Raw genomic sequence first — 25,908 nt, forward strand, 5'->3', positions numbered from 1 at the left:
AATCATCAGCATGGGTGCTGGGTTGCCAAGATCTATGTAAGGACCACCTTGCCTCCCTCCCCCAAGAGCAATGAACAGCTGTCAGGTGGTAACAAGTTTTAGTCATCCTTAACTTGAGGCAGGCCTGAACCCATGACCTATAGGTGAAAGGCTCTAGATCCCATTACCAAGCACTGGGGTCACAGTCCCAGTGTTTCAGTCATCACACATTAAAATGCTTCGGTGCATCTTAAGTAAGAAGTACCCAGAAAAACAAAACTGCTTGCCTCTAATGTATATTTCCACAACACTGATGCGCCCACGAGTGAAACCATATTTGTTTTCATTGGCACAATTTCTGACAGACTTCCTTCCACTGACCTGCTAATGATTTCGAAGTCACCAGGTCATTCAGCTCATGTGCTCATTTCCACTGTGAATGTCACTGTCTTATCTACACCTTTCTCCCAGTTAGCATTCAAAATTTATGTGGCATTACATTAACATACTTATAAAGAACTCTGGAATCCACCACCAGTAATCCACCACCAGGAACTGCAGTCCCATCCACACTGAGTAGTCTCAGGAGTAAGTTTAACCTCTGCTACACTAAGAGATAGATCCTAAATGAGGCCATGAGTGATAGCCAAAAGTCACTACTTGTTAATTTACTGTCTGGTTGCTCAAAAGGCATGAAATATTTCTTTTTCAGAATATCTTACAATGTTCCACTTCAGGTTACTGGAATTGCATCATATAGCCTGAGGTTTTGTTATTTTTTTCAGACATGAACACTACCTCTATTAACCATTCAGTAGTTACCTTGTGCAAAACTGCGCAAAAAGTAGCTTAGCAGAGAGCAAGCTTTCTCTAAAAACGAACATTCCTGAGAGCCAAACACTTGGGATAAAAATGTTTGCCTACCAATGCAGAGGACAGACTTTGAGAAACCAAAGCCAAGATTTCCAGACATACCTACTGGTTTTGGAGCCTAAGTTCTTCTGTGACAACCTTGAGGTGCATCAACAGAGCAAAATTTTCTGGAGAACCTGCCCTCTGAAGACTATGGCCCTTAAGGTGTTTCCACTTGAGCACTTGTGGGTGACCAGACACACTTCTGCTTTGTTTGAGCAACACCACCTTTTCTATTTTTCCGGGACTGTAAATGTGTAGCATTAGAGCAATCCAGCCCAATCTTTTGACAGAGACAACTCAAAAGCAATAAAATTGTACCTCATAGTAATGGGCAGCTCACACAAACAATGGTTTCATTTCATCCCTCCAAAAGATGCTGACCCTTTTTGACAAATCAGATGTGTAGATTAGTACCTCTTAGAACACTTACATTACAGCCTGAGGATTGGCCGATGCAGGCAACCTCTGCAATTTGCAATACTTGTTACCACCACAACAGGAACCAAAGAGAAATAAAAAATAAAAACCCTCCATGACTCAGTAATCACATAAAAATTAAGACTGAGGACAACATGCCAATGTGTCCACCTGAGACTCAACCTTTACCAACCAACCCAAAAAGTAGCAGCGGGCAGAGAAAGAGAAGAACAGGCCAGACTTGCAAGGAGACCAGACAGCCCCAGCTACATAATGCGCTCTACCCTGGGTGGCGCTGGGGAAAGCTGCAGCACCTTGCCTTCCCTCCCTTCAGCACCCTCTCCCTGCTGGGATGGGGACCAGGAGGGTCTTTGTCTTCATACCTTTCTCCTTGGCATCCTACATAGCCTATCTCCCTCTACTTTGACTGCTGCTAAGGGTTTTCTTCTACCCCACTTCCTCATGTAGTCTCTCCTTGTGCGGTTCCCCTGTCCATCTCCCTTACATGCATATACCAATGTTACTCAAAAAATACAAAATTAAACTAGTTTTGGACCATTACGATGGTACGCAGATAAGCTGGTCAGCCACAGCTTTGCCTCCCTGTCCTAACTGCATACCAGGATTAGAAGTGTTCACACCTGCCACATACCAGAAGGCAGTACCTAATGACACCAATGACAGTTTCCATTTTTATTGACAGAGGAGCGCAGACCTCATAAGAACAGAACATAGTAGCCAAGCACTACTCACACAGGATCAAAACCTCATATAAGGAAGACGAGATAAAGAGTTGAAGTCCTCTGGCAGATATGAAGATTACCCTGCCTCTTACTGGGCACAGAAAAATAATGGCCTTTTGATTTAAAGCTTCCCGTTGCTCTCTAGGGAGTTCTGTCTTCGCGTTCTCTCGGATGTTTGAGCTTGTCTGTGCTGCTCTTTGTCAGCAACAGAATATAGTTTTTCTGCACACAGACAGTATTATTTAGCATCCTGACAGAAGAGCAGGGAAGACAGCACCTTCCTCAGAATTATCATTCTCTAGGCCTGACTGACAGAGTAGGGGGGTAAAACTGTTCACTGAGAGGAACTGCAAAACACCTTCACTGAAATTTAAGTTTAGTCAGTACAAGAAATGGGACTGTTTGGCGTTGTCCACTTCTTTAAACTTTTAAAATGCTATCTACTTGTAGAGTCAGAACTATTATTGGCTTACATGGTTGATCTCTGAATTTATTAACTACTGACCGTAAGACATTATCATATATTTGATGTATCTGATAGTCTAACGATGCTAAGGATGACTCTCATAAGCCCATGAGGATGACATTAAAGAAACATTTTGGCTACCTGCAATGATTTTTTTTCCGCTCATTTATTTAACTATGCAAAATAAAGACTTCATAGGGAGTGACTGAAATTGAGCTACCAAAAAAAAAAAGTCCGTTCAGAAATGATGAGCTTACAAGAGCTAGAACACAGTGGAAAGCAATCAGCGTCTTAAAGAGATTACATGGTCATTCAATGGGCTGTGCAACAGCTCAATGAAAAATTATCATCTTTATCATGTAATTAGACATGATCTATGCCAGCACTGGACTACAGGCAGTCAGAAGTTCCATGCTGTGCCTAGGTTTTCTCGCACAGCATTTACTCTGCTGAATACACAAATCTGCATTTCCCTAGCTGACACGAAGGAGCGATGGTTGTGCCTGCACCCTACCATCTTCCTTCCAACATTCAGGTGGACACTCTACACTTTTCTCCCGTTATAATGTCCAACGAAAGGACACCGTCTGTCTAGAATATCATCCCGTCCCAATGTGGAGACTTAATCAACTTCAATATGTCTTTAGCACCACTGACTTCTAGGAAAGTCTGTAAGCAACGTGAACATCTCAACCATTTCTGTCACACTGAGAATTAGATAACACTAGCTTCTTTGTTTTTGCTCGAAAAAGAAAAAAAAAAAGAAAAAGCAAACATAAAAGACTGTGGCCTACAAATGCAAAAAAGTTACAAAAAAACCCAACAAACAAACCAACAAACCACAACAAAGCACTTCAGAAGGCTGCTTTTTATCTCCCAAGCCATCATATGATATCAGTTAAGTTACTCCTCACACATGCTGGGGATGACTCTAGTGTTGCTGTTACAAATTTCATTAATGCTGACATGATTATGAAGAGCAAAAATAAAAACACACATCAAAGATGGCTTTTCGTTCTGTCACAGTTTGACAAAGTTTAGAGCTGTGACAGGGACACAAAGCTGTCTGCATACTCAGGAAGACAGCCCAACAACAGCTGCCTCTGCTTGTAGTGGGAAACCTTCCCTGCAATTTTAGGAGCTAAAATTTTTCTTTCTAAAAATCAAATAAAATCTGGTTTTACACATATGCATCTGTATTGCCATAGGCAGAAAAATATTATTTCCAATTGGGTAAAACAGACAGACTGCTAAAAAAAAATTAGACCTTTTTGATGCATTTCTTGCTTGGTACCCTTCTGGGTTGAGAAACTAGTAAAGTGCAGTTAAAAAAAAAACCAACCCAAACTAAAATGAACACATTGAACAGTACAAACTAAAAGGAAAAAAAAAAAAGCAAGCAGCTTTGAAATGTACAATAATATACAAAACTGGTACATGCAATTCAAACTTTCCAATTAAACAGAACGCAGTAGCTGCTTACTGAGCGGCGACACATGTCCTTGGTAACAGGATATGAGCCGTTCACCTCTGGGTCACTGGTTCTAATCCAGCCAGGAACAATAGTGACCACAAGTTGTTTACCATCTGACAGCTGTTTGTTAGCTTATGTGAAATGAGTTGGTGGTCTCAGTCCATTTCCTAGTGGGCAGGTGTCCATATTATAGAAAACCACCATCACAATTGGCATCCTTGTTGACCATCCCAACAATGAGATGGAGGAATGAATAGGCATGGAGAGCAAACTACCCTTTCTTCCAAAGACATGGTCCCATCACGTCAGAGCTAAGCCACAGCTTTTGGTGGAGAAGCCCAACTACTGAATTTTCTTGCTCAAGTAGCAAAGGAATAAAGGACTCCAGACTCTTGCTTTTTCCTAGAAATCAGGGAGATGGCCTACAGTGAGAACAGGCAGCTAATACAGACTATTGCAACTGTCCAACAGCTCATGGGCATGTAACAGTTTACACCCGCTGAGGAGCAAAGCTGAATTTTTGTTTTTCAGTAATTTAAGAAAACGTTTGAGCACACTTCATAACAGGCCAAAATCCTCAATTGTATGCTAAAGTGACAAAGTTTCCAGGAGCTCTGCTGAGAAGGGTATGTAAGGGGCTTCAAGGTCTAAACCTAAGGATTTCGAAACAGCTGAATATAATTGTTTTAAGTTACTTTAACTTGAGTAAGAGCTTCTGCTGGGTAATATGTTAAAAACAATTTGCTGTGTTGTTCCACAGCAGTCAGCTTTCCTCTAGGCCCAACTTTTCATTTAACCTCTCAGTGCCCTTTCCTCAAATATGTAATTGTTTTCCTGTGTGGTTAAAAGCAGCATTTTTAAGTCTTTTCATCTGTACTCCTGGGATAGCACAAATTTCATCTGTACATGGAGTAGCACAAAATTTGAATGCAATTTTTTTTAAAGGCGCAGCAAACAGCAATGAAAAAGCTCTTCATCCAGAACCTTTTAAGGGGATACCGTTTCCTAAACAGTGGTGTTAGGAGACGGCAAAACTAACATATAGAAAAATGAAAGGAATGAACCTATTATGGAACAGGGTACAGTTTCTTTCAAGTATTCCCTACCAGCTGCTTGCTGTACCATCTGTTGTTGCCTAAGCAGCTTCCTCCTGAATGGCTTTGCAGTGAAGCAGAACTGCTCTCACTGTTGGACACAATCAGGTCAGGTCAGCACTCCCCCCAGCACCAAACCTGCTGCCTGTCACAGCTCCCCCCACCTCGATATTTCTTACTGGCCACCAGCTCCCAAGACAGCGCTGCATCTGTCAGGAGGCCCATTTTTCATAGTTTGCTTGCTATTCACACCGAGCAGTAAAAGAGCGTGCTTCATTTTGCGCGGGACGCAATCAGACATTCCCGTCAGATGCTCTGAGAGTATGACCATATGGCCAAGTTTCTTCTGAAGCGGAAAGGCCTGGGAAGGAGAGTTAAGCAAGTGGCCAAACACACCCCACAACACAACCTTTATTTTTTCTACTCTTGGCTAGTGTGATGGCACGGCTAATTTCACCTTGCTGCCAAGCCCACCACACCACAACACAACCCGCCTCCCTTCGAAGGCGCAATGCTGGAAGCTCTAGGAAGGGTGGAGAGGAGGTGGAGGTGGCATTGGGAGAGTGGGTCCTCAGCCAGACCCCAGCCAGGCGAGGCCGCTGGTGCTGCCAGTGCCCTCCCCTCCTCTCCCTCCCCCATCACGTCCCCCTGTGGGGCCACGCAGCAGGGCGGTCCCCAGCCCCGAGGGATGCCACCCCACGCATCTCCATCGTTGCTCCTTCCCGCCACATCTGTGCAGGGAAACACGCATCGCTGGGAGCCACTTTCATGATTTTGTTGCGAGCGGGATTAGCTGGATTAGGGGCTGATTCATAAGGACCCCCTGCGGCTGTGAGGAAGTTTCATCGCAAGGTCAGCGTGGTGTGAACTATATTCTGTCAACACCACTGCTCCTTATAGCCGACTACAAAAAATACAAAAGGGGACGAAAAAAATTGCAAGTGAAATATATGAATGAACGGTTTACGGCAACAAAGAGATTTACAGATTTCCCTATTGGCTGCTTAAAAAGATGTGTACCCTTCGACGCTGCTCTCCTTTAAAACAAGAAACCTGTATTAGTCATTTTTAATTTATAAAGAATTCAGTGGTTTAGGAGGTGGGAGGAACCTGGGGAATAAGTGTAGCAACCCACACACAAAACCACAGAGGAACTTCTGGCACTTGGTCTAAAACCAGTCATGCAGCTTGAAGATTGTTGCACTGTTGAGATTTTATTACATATAATGCTGTCACCTTCAAGACTATTTAATACCTAGCCCCCTAAGTGCAGTAAGCAACAGAGACATTTAAAAAAAGAAAAAAGGGGGTCAGAATGCAGAAAGGAGGCGGCCAATTAAAGGGTTTTTTCCTGTGTTTTTGCTCCTTAAAACATAATTACAATCTCATACTTCACCCCCAAAGATTGCCCTCACCCTATCGTAATGACATTGCTCAAAGACAGCAACACTTCTCTAGCCAGCAGGACGCAAAGTAAAATCTACAGTGAAAAGAGGGGGACTTTTGTATTGCGTGTGTGTGTATGTGCGCGCGCACAGTTTTTCAGTTTTTGGTTTGGTTTGTTTTGTTTTTTTTTTTTTTAAGAGCAGTCCCTCTCGCACAGAACCAGGCTGTTCAATCAAAGCCTTATCTGTTATATTTCTGTCCGTCTTTCTCTTCTGTTTAGCGCATTCACCAACAAGAGAAAAGGGGGTAAAGCAATGGAGGCTTTGACCTGCAGCTGTAACACAATACTTTCGCACAGCCCTGTCGACCCCTGACATAAATTTTACACCGCAGCTGGCATTTACACACTTAACATTACCATATGTATAGCCTACTCTGTGCTAATTATGCTAATCACCTGTCTAACTCTCTGCTGCGAAAAATGGTTGTATTTAGCAGTCCACTGCCTACCAATACAGCTTACTGTGTGGCTGAAATGTACATTCAGATGGCTCTGAATGGCAAGATTTTTCCACGTTGCTGGCTTCATTCAGACCACAGAAAAATTTATTCAAGTCAACTGGTTTCGGTCCGCAACAAAAAAGTTACGAGAAAAAAGTGAGTGTGTTCCTGCCCTAACATTCTAAGTCTGCTTGCAAGCAAAATGATAAATCAATTGGTGTGGGAAACAAAAAGGGAGAAAGATTTCTTTTGCAAGCCATGTGAAACTGTAGCCTATTTAAAAAAAAAAAAAAAAGGGAGGAAAAAAAGAAAAAAAGAATAAAAAAGGTCATCCTATTCCCCAAATCTCTAGAAAGAGCAGTTAATAGATGTTTACGCCTGATCACAATTCTCTCAAGTTGCTACCTTTTATCTACAGTTCGAAGTCATACTAAACATGTTTTAGTTTTGCTTCTTGATCTTAATAATTTGTACCAGAATATTGTATTTTCTATTATCTGCCACTTCAACAGCATCAGCTTCTAAACGGCAAGGGCTTCTTTTCTCAGTATGGGGAGTCCCTCAAGAAGACAGTATAGTTAAGACTGGTGTAAACGAAATCAGAATCAGGCCCATGTCGAAAGGCAAATAAGATAAATGTACAGGAGATAAATCTTCAGGAAAACTGGTGGAAGAAAGTATCTTCTTTGAGTACCTGTACACTATTTTTCACCATTACAGAAAAGGTAACCTAAGAAGAAAATTTTAAAATTGTAAGAGGGTTTTTTTAAAAATGTTACAATAGTGTCAGCAGGAAGGGAGAGGTTTAAATGAGTTCCTAAAGCTTATTTTTCTTCTGAGTATCTCACTGAGGAGATTACACTGAGATCTGCATTGGGATTACATTCCTGGAGCTATTTAAATACAGTTTATCACATACAAATAAGTTCCTATAACCCCTTCCCCCTCTGCACACACCCAAGGAAGCTATGGCAATTCACAGATTTGTCAGATAACCCAAACGTAAATCTGATTACTGCATCACCCTTGGCAATTTCTTTTCAGGTCAGATTTGCGGAATCCCCTTTCAACTAGTTTTAAATGTTATGAAATGACATGTTCATACACAAAATGGAAAAATGTGCAAATAAACCTCCTATATCCACTACTGAATCTGAAGAAGATAAGCACACTGGAAGCTAAGTCATTGTCAATATACAGCAAAGGGTATTTAATTAAAACAGAGAACAGCTCAGCAATGTTTATACTCAGAAGGTGCAGTAACACACCCAGTCTTTCCATTACACATGAGGTCGAGAAGAACCCTGTGCCTCTGCATTCTCTACTTTCCATCCTTTGTCCACTCTGTTTCCATGTGCACGAGACTGCTGTTCACAGTAAGGTAAAGTAACAGGTTTTGCCTGTCAGCAATGGCCTTTACTTCAATATTTTACTTATTACATGCCTGTTTGACTAAATTAAGCAGCCTTAGCCAAGAGACATCTTGCTTTCTAGCATTTCAGTTTCAGTTATTATTATCTGCCAGTCCAAAGCACTAATTTACGTGTTCTTTCAGCTCCAAAATACTGATTGTGCAGCCAAAAACACAAATAACACTACAACTACTGTGCTTATTTCAGAGCCTGTGGATTTTTCCCTTTTCTTCTTTTTTTTTTTTTTTTTTTTAACTAGGAGATGGACCACCCTGCTCTCATGGCACAGAACACTATTTACATTGCAATACTTGACTGTGTAATACATCTGGCATTTTTGGGCAGGATTCCTGAGCTAGGGGCCAGAAGCCCTTAAGCAATGATTTAAAGAGGCGGGGGGGGGGGGGGGGGGCAAAATCATACAACTTAACAGTGCTCATTTCTAGTTTGTTGCACTTAGCTTTTGGTTACTGACTGAAAAGCAGAAAGGCATCAGACTGGTAAACAAGAGAAGGCTGTTTCTTTTAATTTATCTTACTGTTAGTAAATGAAAACTGTATTACAGTTTAAGGGCTCGGTTCCAGCTTCAGGTATATGATGTACAACACTGCACATGTGCCTTAAAAATATCAGCTTTTTCTTGCACATGAGCAAAATACAGATGTTTCAAATATACAATGATTACTTGTATATTTGAAGCTGGAATTAAGTTCAGTACAATTCTCTAAAGGAGCAGCACCTTTGCAGAAAGAGTCAGGTTATGGTTCTGCTCATTCCCTTACCTCTTATATATTTTGCTCAAGTACTGAAATAACCAAGTTTTCCAAAACCAAGCAGAAGTTAAAGCCAAGACATTCATTCTAAAAACCAAAATTAAAATTCTCCATACATCAAAACGTCTATAGGGTCAGCAGTTTCCATAAAGGGCTTTTTACCTCACAAAATTACTACTTCTGCCAAATTCAGGATGTTTATAGCAAATGAGGTGATACTGAAACGAAAATAACAGAGGGAAAACAATAGAGAGTAAATTGTATTTACAGATACTGAACTAAGTTTACACAGCAAAAAAAAGGAATTAAGAGAAACAGATTTTATTTTTAAATTCTGAATTTAAAGTTACTCCTCACAACTCCACTCCATCTATTTGTAGTGGAGTGTACAATGAAAAACTATTCCAAGCCAAAGTCACTCAATTAACAGCAAGGATGACCACAGCTTATTGCACCCGGCATTCATTGGTCATATTTAGCACACTGTAAGTGGATAATAAAATAGCACAGGTCATGCAAAACATTTTCCTGTTCTCCTTGATTCATGCACAAAAAAATGAAGTGGCCATTTTAAGATAGCATGCATTTTCAGTGCAGGAATCATACTTCAAAGCCCTGAGATTTCTGTCATGAGGCACCATCTCGGAATTCTGTTGCCCCAGTAAAGCATCAACAGTAGAAAACCCTATGGTTCTGTAAGAAATAAAGCTGTATTTATTTACTTTTCTGAACTCTGTCAGAGGACTACACTGTTTATTGTAGAACTGTCACTTATCCCTTAAGGAGTTTTACTGATTTCTTCAGGTTTTCCCAGGTAGATTAACTCACAAACACAAATGGGGAAGACCTCCTGCATAATGCAAGTCAGGAGAGATCAGAGAAATTAAAAGAACCAAAGGCATACTGAAGATAAATAAGGATGACTGAGAAAATATATATAACACACAAAGAAGAATGAACTTCCTGGTAAAATTCTGCACTCCAGCTCCTGCTGAACTCCAAAAATTTCAGCTAGAACCATGTATATCCATGCCATCATCTGTAGTGAGAAAAAGCACTGTGCAAAGATTGGAAGACTGAACTTTATTCTATATACAGAAGAAAATTCCTGACAAAGAACAGCCCCACAAGGTCTATAACCAAAATGCTGTTTTAACCAATCAGGATATTCTTAAAAAGGTAGCTATGGGGCAAAAAACTTTACAACCATGGTTATACCTGAGTGCTCATAGGTTGAAGCATGTAATTCAACATTAAAAGATTGTGCATAAAAGTCCACGTCAAAATGAGAACATGTTCCATTAGACACCAAAAGGAAAGCAGTTGCAGACACACTGAAACTAGCATCCTAGTGGACACAGCTCCAACAGGTCATAGGGAGGTCAGCTTTGAAGGAGAAATCCAAATGAAATATAAACATGGCATTGTGGAAACCAGACAAATCTCCCCTAGCTTTGTCCAGCCAGCACTAATCTAGGCATCAGCTGTGGTGCATAATCTAAACAAAGGGATCAGTCAGTTCATACATCTGGAAGCTGTCATATTTTGGAGCCTCCTAACCATGATGTGTAACTGAAACATCCACTTGCATGTAACAGCCTTTAAATTTGTTGAGTGGTCAAGAACTGTTACATGCATACACTATGTAGTATTACTACTTTCTGGGGAACTACCACCAATACTATTTAGTAACAGGGCTTGGACCATCTTCTCCCACGGAAAAAATAACTCATGAAAATGGATGAAGTCAGGGTGAGGAGCTAGAGTTTTCCTTAATGCATTCTCTGTGGAAAGCAAGTTTGAGTATACATGGCTTTTAGAGGTCACTCTTGTCTGAACCCAGTGTCTGCTGAGGAATAATGAGAAAGGAAGGCCCATTCTCTAAAAACAAAACAAAACAAAACAAAAAACAAAACAAACAAACAAAAAACCACACAAAAACAAAAACCCAAACAACCAGACAGTCCTCTTAGCAGGTAACAGGAGCTGGAGTAGACCTCAAACCACTCACCACCACCTTCACATAGCAGCACAACTCCAGCAGCAGCCAGCCCTACAGCTAGGCTAGCTCTTCTGCTGACCTACATTCCCCCTGTTCCTGCTCAGCAGCAGTGGCATGGGGACCAACAATACAGCAACGTTGCTTTCAACCGTTCTGTATTGCTCCAGGATTTCTGCACCAAAATCTCCAAGCTCTTCAGAACTACAGAAATGCCTTCACACCCAGTTCATAAGCAGCAAATTCCCCAGAGTGCAAGATGACACTCGAAGCTCAGAAGGGAGCAAGAGGGGGATGGTGCAGCCAAGGCACTGCCCTGTTTAAACACACGTTTCAACAGAGAAGGAAACAGGCCATTCCAAACAAGGATCTGTAGGGCACATTCTGGCACAGATATTGGTGACAGTGTGTTAAGTTTGGAAATAATAATAAAGATTAATTTCCCGCAGCCTTGAGTAAATTAAATGCCTCTGAAGTCTGAAAGGCAGAAGGAACTGTGCAACCATGCACTTACAGCTTAGAGGGGTGCCAGCTCTACAGGAGGAGATCCTCCTCTTGCCCTTCCCAGAAGGGGCAGAGCAGGCGCAGGCTGTTAAGTCTGCTACACCTTTGTATGTGCATAAAAGCCTGGCCAGGCTAAAGTCATTCCAAGTTCTGCTGCCTCACTGAGTTGAGTTCAGGACTTCACCCTTCACCTTCTCAACGTCCACAGAATGGTCACAGGCAATACATTCATTAAAACTCTTAGAGATGAAAGAGGAATTTTAAACACTAAAGCTGAGTTTGGGGTTTTTTTTTAATATAATGTACGGCTTTCAGCAATGAGCACCAACTCTAAGCGGCGATTTGGACACCTGTCAAGATGGAACTTAACAGACACCCCCAGTGATTCTGAATTCAATAGCAGGCCCTTGAAAGATGCCAATCAAACGTCTATATAACTAAAACCTTCAAACAACTTTTCTTAACAACTTCCAATATACAGAAACAGAGGGAGTTCAACTTCCAGAAATGTAACACCCACTGTCCTGGTGTTTTTATCCACAAACATCACGTAAAGCTTAAATTATTAGAATTTGATGTGATTTTTCAAAACAGAATAACGGACTGAAATACTCTTCCATTTTGACCAGTGAACGTTAAAAAGAGCATGCTACCCAGATGACCATCCTTCAGCCACCGTGAGGGAACACCACTGCTACTTCCCCATCTGAGAAACCACTTAACCAATAATCATACTTAATTCAAATAGAACAGCAGACTTGCAAATTTTCCACATAAACGCATTTCAATGAACTTTCAATATGCACTGAGGGACATAACACAGTGCAAGACAGTATTCAAATATAGGTAAGCTCTTACGTCACCAGATCCATACAAACCAAACTGATCTGGTGATGCGATGAGAGACAACTGCCCGGACTGCCACACAGCCCACCAACACCCCGCCTCAGGTTCACCAGCAGAATAACTTCTGCTCTTCTGCCACCTACCCTGTGTCGATGAGGTGATGTGGGTGCAAGCACATCTAAAACAGTACTATTCTGCTGCTGTGCGTAAATGTGCCTGCTTGTGGGAGAACAGAATTGTACCTGAATTGACTGGGTCAATTCCTGCTAAGTGCATTCAAACCAAATGTGTTACTCCAGCCCACTGACATAAATTTGTCTCCTTGAAACAACAAACTCACAAAGATCTGCTCCTTTAGTATTCCTTTTTTGTTTCTCCAAAGAATACTAGTGTAAAGTTAACTGATGCCTTAGGCAGAACTTAGGAATAACTCTCCTCTCCACCTGCACTTGATCTTGCTGGGTTAAGCAAACTGAAAATCTATGGAAATAACACTGGTTCCTGCATCGCTCACACACTTTCCTCATTTTCACCTCATTCTTAAGTTGCATGGGTAGATCAACATATTTTAAGATGGGTCAGCCATAATACTACAGTAGAGTAACTTGATTTTGTCCCTTTAGAGTGAAAGGAAACAATACTACACGTAGTTCAAATCTTTACGTAGTTTCTGCCATACACACTTGGTCCTAATTCACTTACAGTCAAAACACATTCCCTTTGTCCCAAGTACCAAAGCTGAACTATGTGCCTACTGAGGCATTTTGTTTTCCCTGCAAGCTGTCCTATCCCTACCTCCATCACCCACCCCCTTCCTTCAAACTAGCTTAAAGAAGGGGCTCTGCATGTTAGAGCTTGGTTAGCTTTGCCAAGTGGGCTACTGAAAGAGGGAAAGGTTCGACTGAGCTACAGCTAAGGCAAAAAGTGCAGAAAGCAAGAAAGGAAGTAAAGAACGCCATGATCTTCAACCTCTAAAAGAAGAAAAAGTAATGAAGAAAGTGAGGGGGAAAAAATCCCAAGACAATGGTTACACAAAATGAAGTACCAAGGAACAAGACTAGACCATCTCTCCCCTTATGAGCTGCTCCAATTAATGCCATTCAAGGCATCGCAGTAGCCAAATTTCAAGCTCCACTTCACAGAACCTTCACTGGAGCCACAAAACTACCTTCTTTCAGTAGCAGAGGCTGTGAATTTACATGTGTGAATGCTGTTCACACACAGGGTCTTAGAGTGCCTATTAGAGTTGTAGCAAAAAACATAACCAGTTATGGGCATGATTTCTTTTCCATCCAGAGTACTTTCTAGTTATGAATGGATGTTTCTGAAAGCACATCTGTGTCCAACAAAATTCAGTCACAGAGGAAATCAATGCAAAGCCCTTTTTGTTCTCTCAAGGGTGTACGATGTATAAAGATGCTAAACAGCCTCCACAACTCCACTATGCATGGACACCCACATATAGCAGTTCAACTAAAGCTGAATGGCTGTGGATAACAGAGCTGCCATTAAAATGTCAGTCCGGAATTTGTTTGCCCAAGAAACTAAAACAAGCATCCTCCCTTAGCAAGGTATGAGCATGGGGATGACAGACCTGCTGATGGGCTGAGGGGAAACAGGTATGTGTCCTACTCAAAGATGCCAGAGCGCCAGACTACGAGACAGCACGGATTGAGAGTGTACTGTGGGACACACAGTAATAACTGAACTGCTCTGAACAGCAGCCAGGGAAGGATTGTGTTTTAAATAAAAAATTAAATTAAAAAAAAAAAGCTACTCTAACAACACTTAGTGCCAAGAAACAATCTGAGAGGAAAGCCACTTTGGTATCAGGAGGCTTACAGAAGGCCAAGAGTGCTGGCACAAACTCTGAAGGAGGAAGACTACTACAGGAAAACTGAAAGAGTGATGTTTTGGAGATCTGCTTTTCTTTTTCCCTCTTTGAAAGTTTGCCTACCAGGTGGATTTCTAAACTTCTTATGTAAATATTTCAGCCATAATAGCTTCAGGCCCAGACTACTAATCATTTATCTTGGAATGTGCATGGTCTTAAAACTCATTCAAACTTCACTTCACTATTTTTAATTAATTGTGTTATGGTTTTAAAGCAACCGTTTACTTCCAGCAAACTTCAGTGCCGTATTATGTTCCATGCTCCATGGTATTCAGAAATACACCATATAAAACCAGTCTCCTTATGTAAATGCTGCCAATTTATTCAGCAGTAATAACTGTAAAAAGCTTCAGTAGCAAATCAAAACTATTACTTGGAAATATATTTCAAGTAATCTGCCATATTTGGCCAACATTGCCCAGTTGATTGCAACCTTTGCTAAACAAAAAGGTAAAGGCAAAACTAAGACAGCTGTTCTAATAAACAGGGCAATTCAGCCACTGCTCCTAAAAAGCAACCTTCATCTAAAGGGTCCCTCAGTACAATAACCTCCATGGAGTGTACTTTAAAGCTGTTCAGACCAGGTGCATACAAGCACAGAAAAATGAGTTTGGTCATTGCTTTCCACTTCTGCGTAGGAAGAACAGCATTTTCCAAGCTATCTCTTTCTGTACCTGTTCCGTCTCAAATTCTCACTCTGCGCTTCTGTCTGGAGTTTAGCAACAGAAATAATGTGATTGGTATTTGTTACTTGTGTTAACACCCTGGTTCATGAGCAGAATGTTTACAGAGTCTCTACCAAAGAAAGCCCATTTTAGCAAGCCCCATGGCGTAGATGGTCATGTAGTGCTAGAACAGGAAAACCAGAAGTTAAAATAAATCCAGAATATTTTATTTCATCTTAATCAGCTAGCCTTTTTTGCAAACTAGAAATGCAAGGGTTTCTAAATGCCAAGTTTTAATATATTTTTTACACTATTTAGTTCTGACATGGAAACTAAGCTCAATGGATGTGAAACTACATAGGTCCACTCTGTACAACCAGCTGCATTTTGAATTCATCCTGGCCATAAAAATATCAGACACCAATTTCAACTAGATTTCATACCATGGACTGGACTTTCTCCCCTCCCTCCTCCACGAAGTAACAATGACAGAAGAGGTCAGTGCAGCAACTCATCTAGGTTGCTGTTTCGCAAATCATATCTTTTCCTTGAGAACTGCATTTTTACTGCCAGGCCAGTCACACCGGCATTGTCAGCAAGCAGTTTCTTGGTATTAAGACTGTTACAAAAAGCAAGTGGCATTAATGGGATGGGATTACCCTTCCAAGTAAGTGAACCCTAGTATAATATCATGATAATAAAGCTCAGGGAAGTGTGCTGGATGGAACTGCAACCACGTATTATTTACCAAACACTTACAGAAAAGCAGAGGCAAAACACATATGAGCAAAAATTAAGAAAATAAACTTTGCCACCACAACCTCACGAAGATTTGGGGGGGTTGGGGGTGGGGGGGAAGACTGTAGAACAGAAAAGTATATTCACAGTTGTTGGCATCAGTATTTAAGGTACACAGGATCTAGTGACCAGTGCAGACTCTGAATGCCCATCTCTGCCTACAGACGGGATCCCGCAGTGCCTGCTCCGTTTCTCAGGGCTGTTGGCGGCAGATCTCACCATATTTTGGGCTCCCAGACTACGCGGCCCAAAAAGAGTTCAGTTGGCAACACATTATTTCCCCAAACAGAAAAACCAATACTCACTAAATGACCCCTGAACCTCATCCCGACCCCAATATGGCTGTCATCTGCAAAGACGGGATCTGGTCCTATGTGCTCTAATTCATCCACAGGGCGGGACGGACCACCTTCTTAACAGCCACTAACTTTGTTTGCACTCAGCACCAGCTTTTCCACACATGCACATACAGAGAGCTATTTAGTAACGATTATTTATGCAGCCCTTCATATTAACTTTTATAAGCCAAATTCTGCTGCGAGCGACTTTGACATAAACCCAGAGTAACTCCTGCAATCAAGGAACTCTGTTTTCATGTCAACCCAGCTAACGGGGGAATGTGATGCTAAGTAAATAATATTTTCCCCCAGGAAGAAGGAAAAAAAAAAAAAAAAAAAAAAAAGGAAAAACCAAAGAACCCAAACCAACACCCCCGGCAGCCTGGAGCCGTGCCTGTCGGCGCGGGGTGCCCCGCCCGGGCTGGCTGCCCCGCTCCCCGAGGGACACGGGGGCCTGCCAGGGGGGGCGACGGCGACACCCCCCACCCACCCGTGGTTTTGGGCTGGGGACGGGGTGTCCGATGCGAAAGGTAGCCGCGAAGTCCCGACCCTCCGGCTCCGCTCCCCTCCTTCACCGAGCCAGCCTCCCTCCGCCGGCGCCTTCAGGCTGGACCCGGAGGAGGCGCCCCTCGCCCCGGGCGCTGCCCGCGGCCACGCCGCTCACGCCGGCCGGGCCCGCTCCGCCTCGGCGGAAGCCTTTTTTGTTTTGTTTTGTGTTTTTTTTTCCTGGTCCTCTCCCTCCTCTTTATTTTTATCTTTTTCTTTTCCTTTCTTTTTTTTTTTTTTTTTTACCTTGAGACAAACGCTCCCCCCCACAGTTGAAAGCCGTCCAAAACCACCCAGGACCACACACAGACACCCGCCCCGCCGCGCCGCGCTCCTTGCCGCCCGCCCCCCTCCCCCCGCCTCCTTCCCCCCGCCGCGGGCGCACGCACTCCCAAAATGGCGGAGGGGCGCATCCCGGCACCGCGGCCGCCTCCCACCGCCGACGGCGACGGCACAACCTCGGTCGCCCGCCGCCCCGCCGAACGACAAGACGGGCAGGCGGTGTGGCTGGGGTCGGCCACAGCCGGCGCCCCCCCCGTCCGCGAAGAGCACGGCCAGCCGTCCTCTACCACCTCCCCCCCCCCGTCCGCAGTCGGGGCAGTGGTACGCGCCGCCCCGGGCCGGGGCCCGCCGCCCGCCTCGCCAGCGCGCCCGGCCGGGGTTGGGGCGGGTTCGCCCGGCGGCAGCCCAGCTCCCGCGGGCCGCAGGCTCTACTCGGCATGCGGGGCGGCCCATCCGCACCACCGCCGCTCAACCCGACTGTGCCCGGCCGGCCGGGCGGGGAGGGACGGGTCGAGGCGGCTGCAGAAAAAGAAGGTGACCGCGGACTTACCTTCCACCCACAGCTCCTCCACGTTGGTTTCGAGATTAGCTGCCCTTAATCCTACAGCGAAAGCCCCAAATATCAGGAGGCCGACAACCAAAAACTTCCCGCAGTTTTTCTGAATGTAACAGCCCAGTTTAAATAACAGTCTCTGAAACTTTGCTCGCAGCCACAGCGGCGCTTTCCGTCCCGTCGCCTTCCCCTGCAAAGCAAGAAGAGGTCAGTAGTTGAGGGGATGCGGCAGGCCGCCAGGCGCGTGACCCCTCGCCCAAGGGCGCCTGGGGAGAGCCCCCCCCCCCCCCCCCAAGCCCTCCCACGGGCGAGACGGCTTGTGCCCGTGGACGCTTCCACGCAGCATCCCCAGGAGTCGGGACGGAGCACCACCAGCGGCTCAAAGCGGGTACCTTCCCAGCCGGACCCATGGCCCAGGGCCCCGCCGGACAGCCGCCCTTGGGTGCGCGCGTAGGCCGCGATGTACCTGCTGGTAGCCACCACCGTCGCCCGTGACCGATAGGCAGGTTGGGGGTGACGCCACCCCGTCCGACCCCTGCACCTTGAGGGTGACGCCACCCCGTCCGACCCCTGCGCCCTGGCCTACGCTGCCCGCCACGCTCTTTGCACGCCCGAGGCACCGGCTGCAAAGCTGCTGCACCGGGCAAGACCTGCGCCTCTAGCGCAGCAGTGACTGCTGCTGCTGAGCCTCACCAGCCACCAGCGAAAGCCCCTTTTCCTGTTCTACTTAGACCTTTGAAGGGCTGGGGCGGGGAGGGGGGACACGGTGGAGGTGGAAAGCTAGTCGGTAGCGGTTTGCTGCCGTTTCCCCCCCCGTTCCCAGCTCCTAGCAGGGGTTTGGTGCTGAGGCAGGACCCACGTGGTGAGGAGCGCTGTAAGATCAGAAGTAATTCATTTCCATAGAGTTTGGAGACGCTGTGTGATCTGAATTAGGAAGTAGAGCAGCCATCTGTAAGTTACGACAATATTTGTGAACGGAAGAGGGCAGCCACATGGATTTTTTTTTTTTTTTCCCTCTCTCTCTCCCCTCCTCCTTTCCCCCTTCTTACAAAGCCTAGAAATCCGCTCCCTGAAGCGAAACCATCCCTGCAGCAAGGCACCGTCTCGTGGTTGTTTACTTTGAACATGTTTTTGGCCGGCAGAGATTGGCGGCCGGGGCCCGTCCCTCCGCCCCGCCCGGGCCGGGCTTGCGGCGCGCTCCGGCACCCCCGGCCCTCCCCAAACACCGCCGTCGGTCCGCGGGGACTGGCGCGACAAAGTTACGGTGGCAATTTGTTTACGGCCCTCGCCTCCCCTCCCACCGCCGGGGGACAGGGAACGAGGAGGCAAGAAACCCGCTGCGAGGTTTCTCTACCGGGGGAGCCCCTCTCCGGGGGGCGACGCGGGGGGGGGTGGGGTGGTGGTGGTGGTGTCGGCCGTGCCGGCGCTCGGCGGAGAACTTCACAAAAGCACAACTTCTGCCAAGAAAGCGTCCGGCCGCTTGCTCCCCGGTCCCGGCCGGGAGCGGGCGGCTGCGCCGCGGTCGCTGGACACTACCGGGGGATGGAGTGGCAAGGCGGGAAGAGTGGGCCGGGGGCTAGTCGGGGCGGGGGGGGGGGGGAGCCGGCAGCGAGCCACGGCTGTCCGGCGAGGCGGCTTACAGGCGGCAGCCCGGCAGCGCAGGCAAACAGCGGGGCAGGCAGGGGCGAGAGGGGAGGGACGGAGGGCACTCTCTCCCGCACTGAAGAGTCACAGACGTCCCTCTCTTTTTTTCCCAGCATTTTATTGGTGGCTGTTTCATTTCCATCTCCTCCTTCCACCCCCGCGAGAAAACACACCACCTCCCTCCTCCCCCGCCGAAAAACAGCGCTAGCGCTAGCGTGTATCGCTGGAAAAAAGAGTGAGAGATTGAATGCACCTTTGCGATCTGCTCCAAGGCGAACGCCGCGTCGCAGTAGCTCGGCCGCTGCAGATACTCCCGGTCGGGCGCCGCGGCGCGCCGGTTCCCTCCGGTCCTTCGCCGCCTCCCGCCGCCGCTCCTGGCCGCCCGGCCGGGGTGGCCGCCGCCGCCCGCGCTGCTGCTGGTCTCCGGCTCCGACGCGTTACCGGCCGAGGCCATGTTGCCGCCGCCGCCGCCGCCGCCGGCGGGACGGGGGAGCTGCCGCTGCCGCCGCCGCGGCGGGGCCCGGGGGCCCGGGGGCGCGGCGGGGCCGCGGGGGGCTGGCGGCGCTGCGGGCCGCGGGCTGCTGCTGCTGCGGGGGCTGCCGCCGCCGCCGCCGGGGCTGGGGCTGGGGCTGCTGCTGCGGGGGCTGCTGCGGCGCGGCCGCCTCACGCGGGGCGCGGGGCGGCGGCTGCCGCCGCGGCCGCTCCGGCCGAGTCGCTCCCCGCGCCTCCCATTGCCACATCGCGCGTGGACCCCGAGCTGCAGGCGGCCGCTCCCCGCGCCCGGCGAGGGCGGGCGGGCGGGCGGGCGCGACCCCCGGGCCCCCCCGGCTGCCGCCGCCGCGCTTTCCTCCGCTCCCGTTGAAATCGCCTCCTCCGGCCGCCGCTGCCTCCGGGAAGCCGCTGTCCGCGGCGGCGCTCAGTGGCGGGGCGGCGGGGCGGCGGGCCGCGGCGGCTGCTGCTGCTGCTGCTGCTGCTGCTCTGGCGCTGCCTGGCCGCGCTGCACCATCCTGCCTCAGCGCCGGGGTGCTTCCCGCGGGCCGCGGGGCCGGCGGGGCTCGGCGGTCGGCCTCGCCGCGGCGGCGGGCGGCCGGCTGCCTGGCGCTCTCCCCCGGCGTGTGCGCGGCAGCACCGAGCTGCAGCCCCTCGGCTCAAGAGATGAGATGAAGAAGAAAAAAAGGACTCTCTCCATTTGGATAAAGAGGAGGAGGGGTGGAGGGGGGGGGGGGGGAGTGTGAGAGGAGAGAGAGCGAGAGAGGGAGAGGGAGAAGAAAAAAAAAAAAAAAAAAAAAAAGCTGAAAGCCCGCCCCCGGGGCTGTCAGATGGCTTGGGTTTCTGCGAGGCGATTGGCTCGGGGAGGGCAGAAATTACTCAGCAAACATGACTATTATTAGCTGCTTAGCAACAGCTCACCAAAGTAGAGAGACCACCCAGGCCGGCAACCCTTGTGTGTGCATCTCCAGCTTCAGGGGGAGCCTTAAAGAGATCCAGCCTTCTTGCATGCAATACTTCCATTAAGGAATGCTTCTTTCCCCCCCCCCCCCCCAACCCCCCCGCTTTTCTTCTCCGTTTTCTTTTCAAGAAAGTTTTCTTTTTTTTTTTTTTTTCCTCCCCCTTCTGCCCGGGATGCTTGCAGACAAATACACGCGCGGAACTTTATCGCGATCGACATATAGAAATACATTTTTCCCTTTAAAAGAAAAAAAAAAAAAAAAAAAAGATAAACGGGTGGAAAGTAGCATTAAACGATTTCTAAAGCCCTTAAAAGAAAATCCTTTTAGAGGCACCTTGGCCTCAAGCTGCAACAAATACTGGGAGGTCCGAGCTGAATTCCCAGGCTTGCAGAAATAATGACAGGGTGGTGGATACTGCGGTAGAAAGTGCCAGATTTTTCTCCCTCTCTCTTTCTTTCTTAACTAAAAAGGAGACTTAGTTCCTTGCGAGAAAACCACTCCGTCCAGTTAGAAAAACACAATGAAAACTTAACACTTGAGGGATTTAAAGCCGCGCGGTAGCTAGCCTGTTTCAACTTAGGGCTCATTCTTTAACTGAAACCTGAGGAAGGCCAATTTTAATATGTTTTTAGTGTAAAAGTCCGTGAAACGCAGCCTGCCTGGCCGCGCTAAACACTTCTTGAACTATGCGCGATTGTTTACTTTTTTGGCACCGGTTCTCCCCGTCTCTGTTCATTGAGAACCGGCCATTAATCGCTGCCGTTGCAGCTGCGCCCGCTCCCCCCGGCCGCGGGGGCTCCGCGCCCCGGCCCCCAGCGCCGCTTCCCGCGGAGGCTCCGCGGAGGCCCCGCCGGACCCCCCGGGGCACCGCCGCGGGGGGCCGGGGCACGCCCGCCCCCGCCGCTCCCCGCCCGGCCCGGGGAGGCGAGGGGGAGGAGGGGACCATGGGGGGACCCGAGGGGGACCCCGGGCAGCCCACCCCCCCGGCCGGCGCCGCGTCCGGCCAGCCGAGCCCGCGGGCTCCGCGCACCTCTCCCCTCCTTCAGCCCCGCTACGCGTGTGCCCGCGGCAGCGGTCGCGGGCGAAGGCCCCGAGTCCCCTGGGGCGGCCAGCGCCCTCCTCCCCTCGGCACCGCTCCGCCCCGCACCGCCCATGCGGAGCCTCTCTTCGTGACACTACGTAGGGGCACCCACGGGCAGGGGCTTCCCAGGGTCGCAGCCGCCGGTGGCGGGGTCCCTTTTCCTTTCCTCTCCATCCCACCTCCGTTTTTCCCACACTGGGAATCCTCCCTCCCTGCAGGCCGGGCCCTCCGCTCCGCACCGGGCTGTCCCTGGGAATGGTGCTGGGGTCAGCAAGCTGCCGCACACGCTCACGTACGTGCATCAATACTGCAGGACACCTAAAGGGGCTTGGAGCTGGAGGCTGTGTCCTCTTGGAGGCTGAAACCCGCACCTGGATGCAGTCGGCCACCTCTAACTCAGGTTTCTGCTTGGGAAAGTGATCGCCCATCTCGCTAGAAACTGATGTGCCACTGCTCCTGCCCCTGCTCAACCTCACTAGGTCTAATGGGGTGGCAGGGCTGGGGGATGAAGAAGGAAGAGATGGGAGGAGAGGCGCTTTGGCTCAGTCTCTCAGTAGGCTCCAAAACCGGGAAGAGTATCCCTTCAAGCACCTGGGGGCCCCAGCGCTGCCCTGCCTGCATCCTGCCTGCCGGGCTTCACACAATAGCCCACCGCCCGTCGGTCCTCACTCCCGATTCCAAAACTCAGCCTGAAGACTCAAATTTAACGAGCGCTATCTTAATCTCCCCTCTCTCCCTGTGGTCTGGAGGGATTTTTTTTTTTTTTTTAAGCATACACAAGAGACGAATTACTGCAGGGATCTAATTGGCCTTGTTTCTCGCATGTTTTTTTTTTTTTCCTTAAGGAAGAAGTGTCGGTGTAAAAGTCTCCACTTGGGTGGTCAGAGCTGTGGCTGCCCCGAATTTGCCTTCTAGCTGATGCCTGCATGCTACATTCCTGGCCATAATGTTGTTCCTAATCAATCTGTCCTTATTTACATTTGTAAGCACTGCTGGCTGTCATATGCATGCCCTGTGTGTGCAACTACTCCTCCACACCAAGGGCTTTTTCCATCTTCAGCAACTCACAGGGATCCCACAGATTTCTCCTCTCAGGCTTGCTTTGTGGTGAAGGTCTGGGAAGGTGCCTCCTTGCACAGAGTGGCTGCAGACTGCAACCTTTTATACGTGGTCCTCCCGATTCCTGCACAGCCAAGGCTGCTGTACAAGAATTGCAGGGCTTTGGTCACAGCAGCTTCATTTTGTAATGCTCTACCTCTTACTTAGGTCATCTTTGTGGTCATAACCCTGAATATTGCAGAGCTTCACGCTTCCTCCAGCCAGATGAGGGATCAAATCCAATAGATGTTAACAATGGGTAACTGGTATTTACACTGATTTTACTTTGACACATTTTTCCAGGTTGCTCTTCATCTGTAGACACAGCACCAAGAGCAATGCACTGTGGGAGCATCTGATCACCTTAATAAAGAAACGATGCAGAAATGAAGTGCTGGCACTTTGGCTTCCTTTTGTAGGGTCTACAAGAAAGCTGACCATGGCAGAAAAAGGACTTGAGGGAAAACAACTTGATTTTGTTTATTCCCTCAAACTGCCTCGCACACATGTTTTCGTGGCACAAGGGCAGAGGTCTGCCTTGGTCCTGAGCTCCACAGGCATGCCTGGTGCTGGCTTTGACACCCGATAAGGACACAGGGCAGAACCTTCACTGCGTTTCTCAGGGCAGCCTGAGCCCCTCCTGTGTCCACTCGTAGTGTCCTACTTGCCACCTGAGCGAGCCCCTCCGTGTCCACTCATAGTGCCCCACTTGCCACCAGGCAGGCGAGGCCTGCAGCCTATGCAGCACCCGCGCCTGGGGAAAGAGGCGGCGGCACGAAGCTAGCCCTCTCCCCCTCCTCAGCCCTGGAAGAAAGGGAACTGCTCGAGCCAACTTGTCAAAATAATGCGGCTAATTACCCCTGATCTCCTTTAATGGAAAGCTGCTCTGCACGCCACAAAGGAGCAAATGAGGGATCTACAGCACCAGCCCAGGAGTGCTGGCATTTTCTTCCGTGGAGGGCTGCGGGTAAATGTGCCTCCAGACAAGCCTCCAAGGTTGCTGTGCTACTCCAGCACAGCAGTGGACTCCCAGGGGAGGAATGGAGTGCCCGGGGAGCTGCAAAGGACAGCCTCCCTTCAAAAGCTGGAGGACATTCCAGCCCTAGCAGACCTTGTCATATACTCCATGAGGGGCTTTAGCTCCATACACCCAAGTTGTCTTCAAAACAGATTCTCTTCCTGGCAAAATGCCCTGCCACTTGCAGGACTTTAATGTGCATAGAGGGGGGGAAAGTTACACTGAACAGTTTTTAGCCAGTCCGGACAACACTGGGTCTGTGTAAGGATATAGCTCAAGTCTTGCATTTGGCAGAAGGCAGGGCTTTCATTTCCATGATCTCTGCCATCGGGTCTTGTAGAAGAAAAAGCTGAGCGACACAATCTCTTTGACCCACTGCTGGAGCAACAAATTTATTAGAGATATAGGCGTGAGAAATGAAAAGGAAGTAAAACAATTCAGGCTCATTGTATGTCTTTCTTTCATACTGCTAATCCGGTTTACACATCATGCCTGCATGTCTCAATAGGGCTTTATACACTGTGGCAAAGGCAGAACAAAATAAAAGGTGTGTGTGTGTGGAGTGCGTGCATGTGTGTGCATGTGTGTGTGAAACAAGGATAAAAACAGAGAAACCCAAGACATTTTAATTCAGAGTGGGCTGCCAGTTTTATACCTACTGGCCCTTGAACGCAAATAGATTTTACAGGATTCCTCATCCTCCTCCCCCTCCCTTCTCAGCTCTAACATTTCTCAACAATACTACCTCCTGTCCAGATACAGTGTTGGATTATAATCCAGACACACAATGACCCCAATAGCCCTAACCAGAAATTAGCTACACCTATCAGACTGGTGCTGAAACTATGTGAGAGGCCCTCTAACCAGAACTGGCAAATGCTATCCAGCCAAGATACCCACCTTGGCTTCAGTGTTTCTTTTAAAACAGCCCAATGACACCAGATGTCTCCCCCATTCCCCTCCCCTCTTTTGCCCCCCCCCGATCTGCCTGCCATACTGGGGCTAAGGCGACGGACAGGGGGAGATGTGCCACTGAACAGCCTCCGGCCTCCAGCCCCTGGGAGCAGTGGGACAACGCGCGAGACCGGTGACAGAGGTGCTGTACCGGTCCCGATGGTGCCAGGTGCCAACCACGGGCAGGGTCTGATACTGGAGCTGGAGGCTGAAGCCACTCTTCAGCCTAACCTAAGGCACACCACGTATTTCACTGCCGCAGCTAGGGAGTGACTGTCCCTCCGTTTTCCGTACAGCTATATGTTTTCAGCAGCTTCCACTGACTGTGGGCGTTCAGTCTGAGTTGCAAAGAGAGGGGAAGGACTCCTCAGGGCGCCTCGTTTAAGGACCCCTATCTAGCTTTCACGAGCAGAAAGAAGATGCAGACTGCATCTTCCCTGCGGCCCCTGTACCACGGAGCCTGGCCCGAGGGGGTCCCTGCCCCGCCACGGCAGGTTGTTTGGACACAGCTCACACAGGTGCCGAGATGCTGAGGCCGGGGAGACACCTGCAGTCCCCTGCGGGACTACGCCGGGCCACCGCGGGACCGGCTTCCCACCAGCGGCGGGTCCCCCCCGCGCCTCCCTCCCGGCCGCGCCGCGCCTCAGCACCGCCACGGCGCGGCGGGGCGGCGGGGCAGAGCAGCGCCCGGCCCCGGGCGGCCCCGCGGCCCCGGCCCGCACCGAGCCCCCGCCCGCCGCGCCCTGCCCGGCCGTGCCCCGCGCTGCTGCCCCACCTCGGGCCGGACCCGGCGGGCCGCACCCGCAGCCCCCGGTCACAGTCCCCGGTCCCCGGTCCCCCGGCTCGGCGGTGGCCCGCTGCCCGGAGGGAAGCTCCCCCCCCGCCCCCTCCCTCCGCCAGACCCCCGGCAGAGGCCCCACAGCCCCTCCAACGCCGCCCCGGACCCGCCGCCGCACCTACCATCGCTGCCCTCGCCGGAGCCGCCCGTGGGGAGCCGTGCTGCGGGGCTGGGAGCGCCCTCATCCACTGCCACTGGCGGGCTTTAGTGGGACATCAACGCCTTCTTCCTCCGTCCTT

At 48.9% G+C, this 25,908-nt stretch overlaps 1 protein-coding gene across 3 annotated transcripts in view; it reads right to left on the bottom strand.

Annotated features, from left to right (window-relative positions):
* The window catches only part of PTCH1 (patched 1), a 75,342-nt gene extending 49,440 nt beyond the window's left edge, over positions 1-25,902 (bottom strand). The window contains exons 1-2 of one of the 3 annotated variants that reach the window (XM_064439594.1): positions 25,792-25,902; positions 17,583-17,775 (exon numbers count right to left, since the gene is read on the bottom strand). In XM_064439594.1, coding sequence (XP_064295664.1) covers positions 17,583-17,775; positions 25,792-25,854 — 256 coding nt within the window. In that variant the 5' untranslated portion in view covers positions 25,855-25,902. Of the gene's footprint in view, positions 1-17,582; positions 17,776-19,482; positions 21,524-25,791 lie in introns of those variants that run through there. The other 2 variants (XM_064439593.1, XM_064439592.1) reach the window with 2 other exon arrangements.
* Between the last annotated feature and the right edge of the window lie 6 nt (positions 25,903-25,908).

Source organism: Phalacrocorax carbo, chromosome Z (genome assembly GCF_963921805.1).
Source record: "Phalacrocorax carbo chromosome Z, bPhaCar2.1, whole genome shotgun sequence".
Taxonomy (NCBI): domain Eukaryota; kingdom Metazoa; phylum Chordata; class Aves; order Suliformes; family Phalacrocoracidae; genus Phalacrocorax; species Phalacrocorax carbo.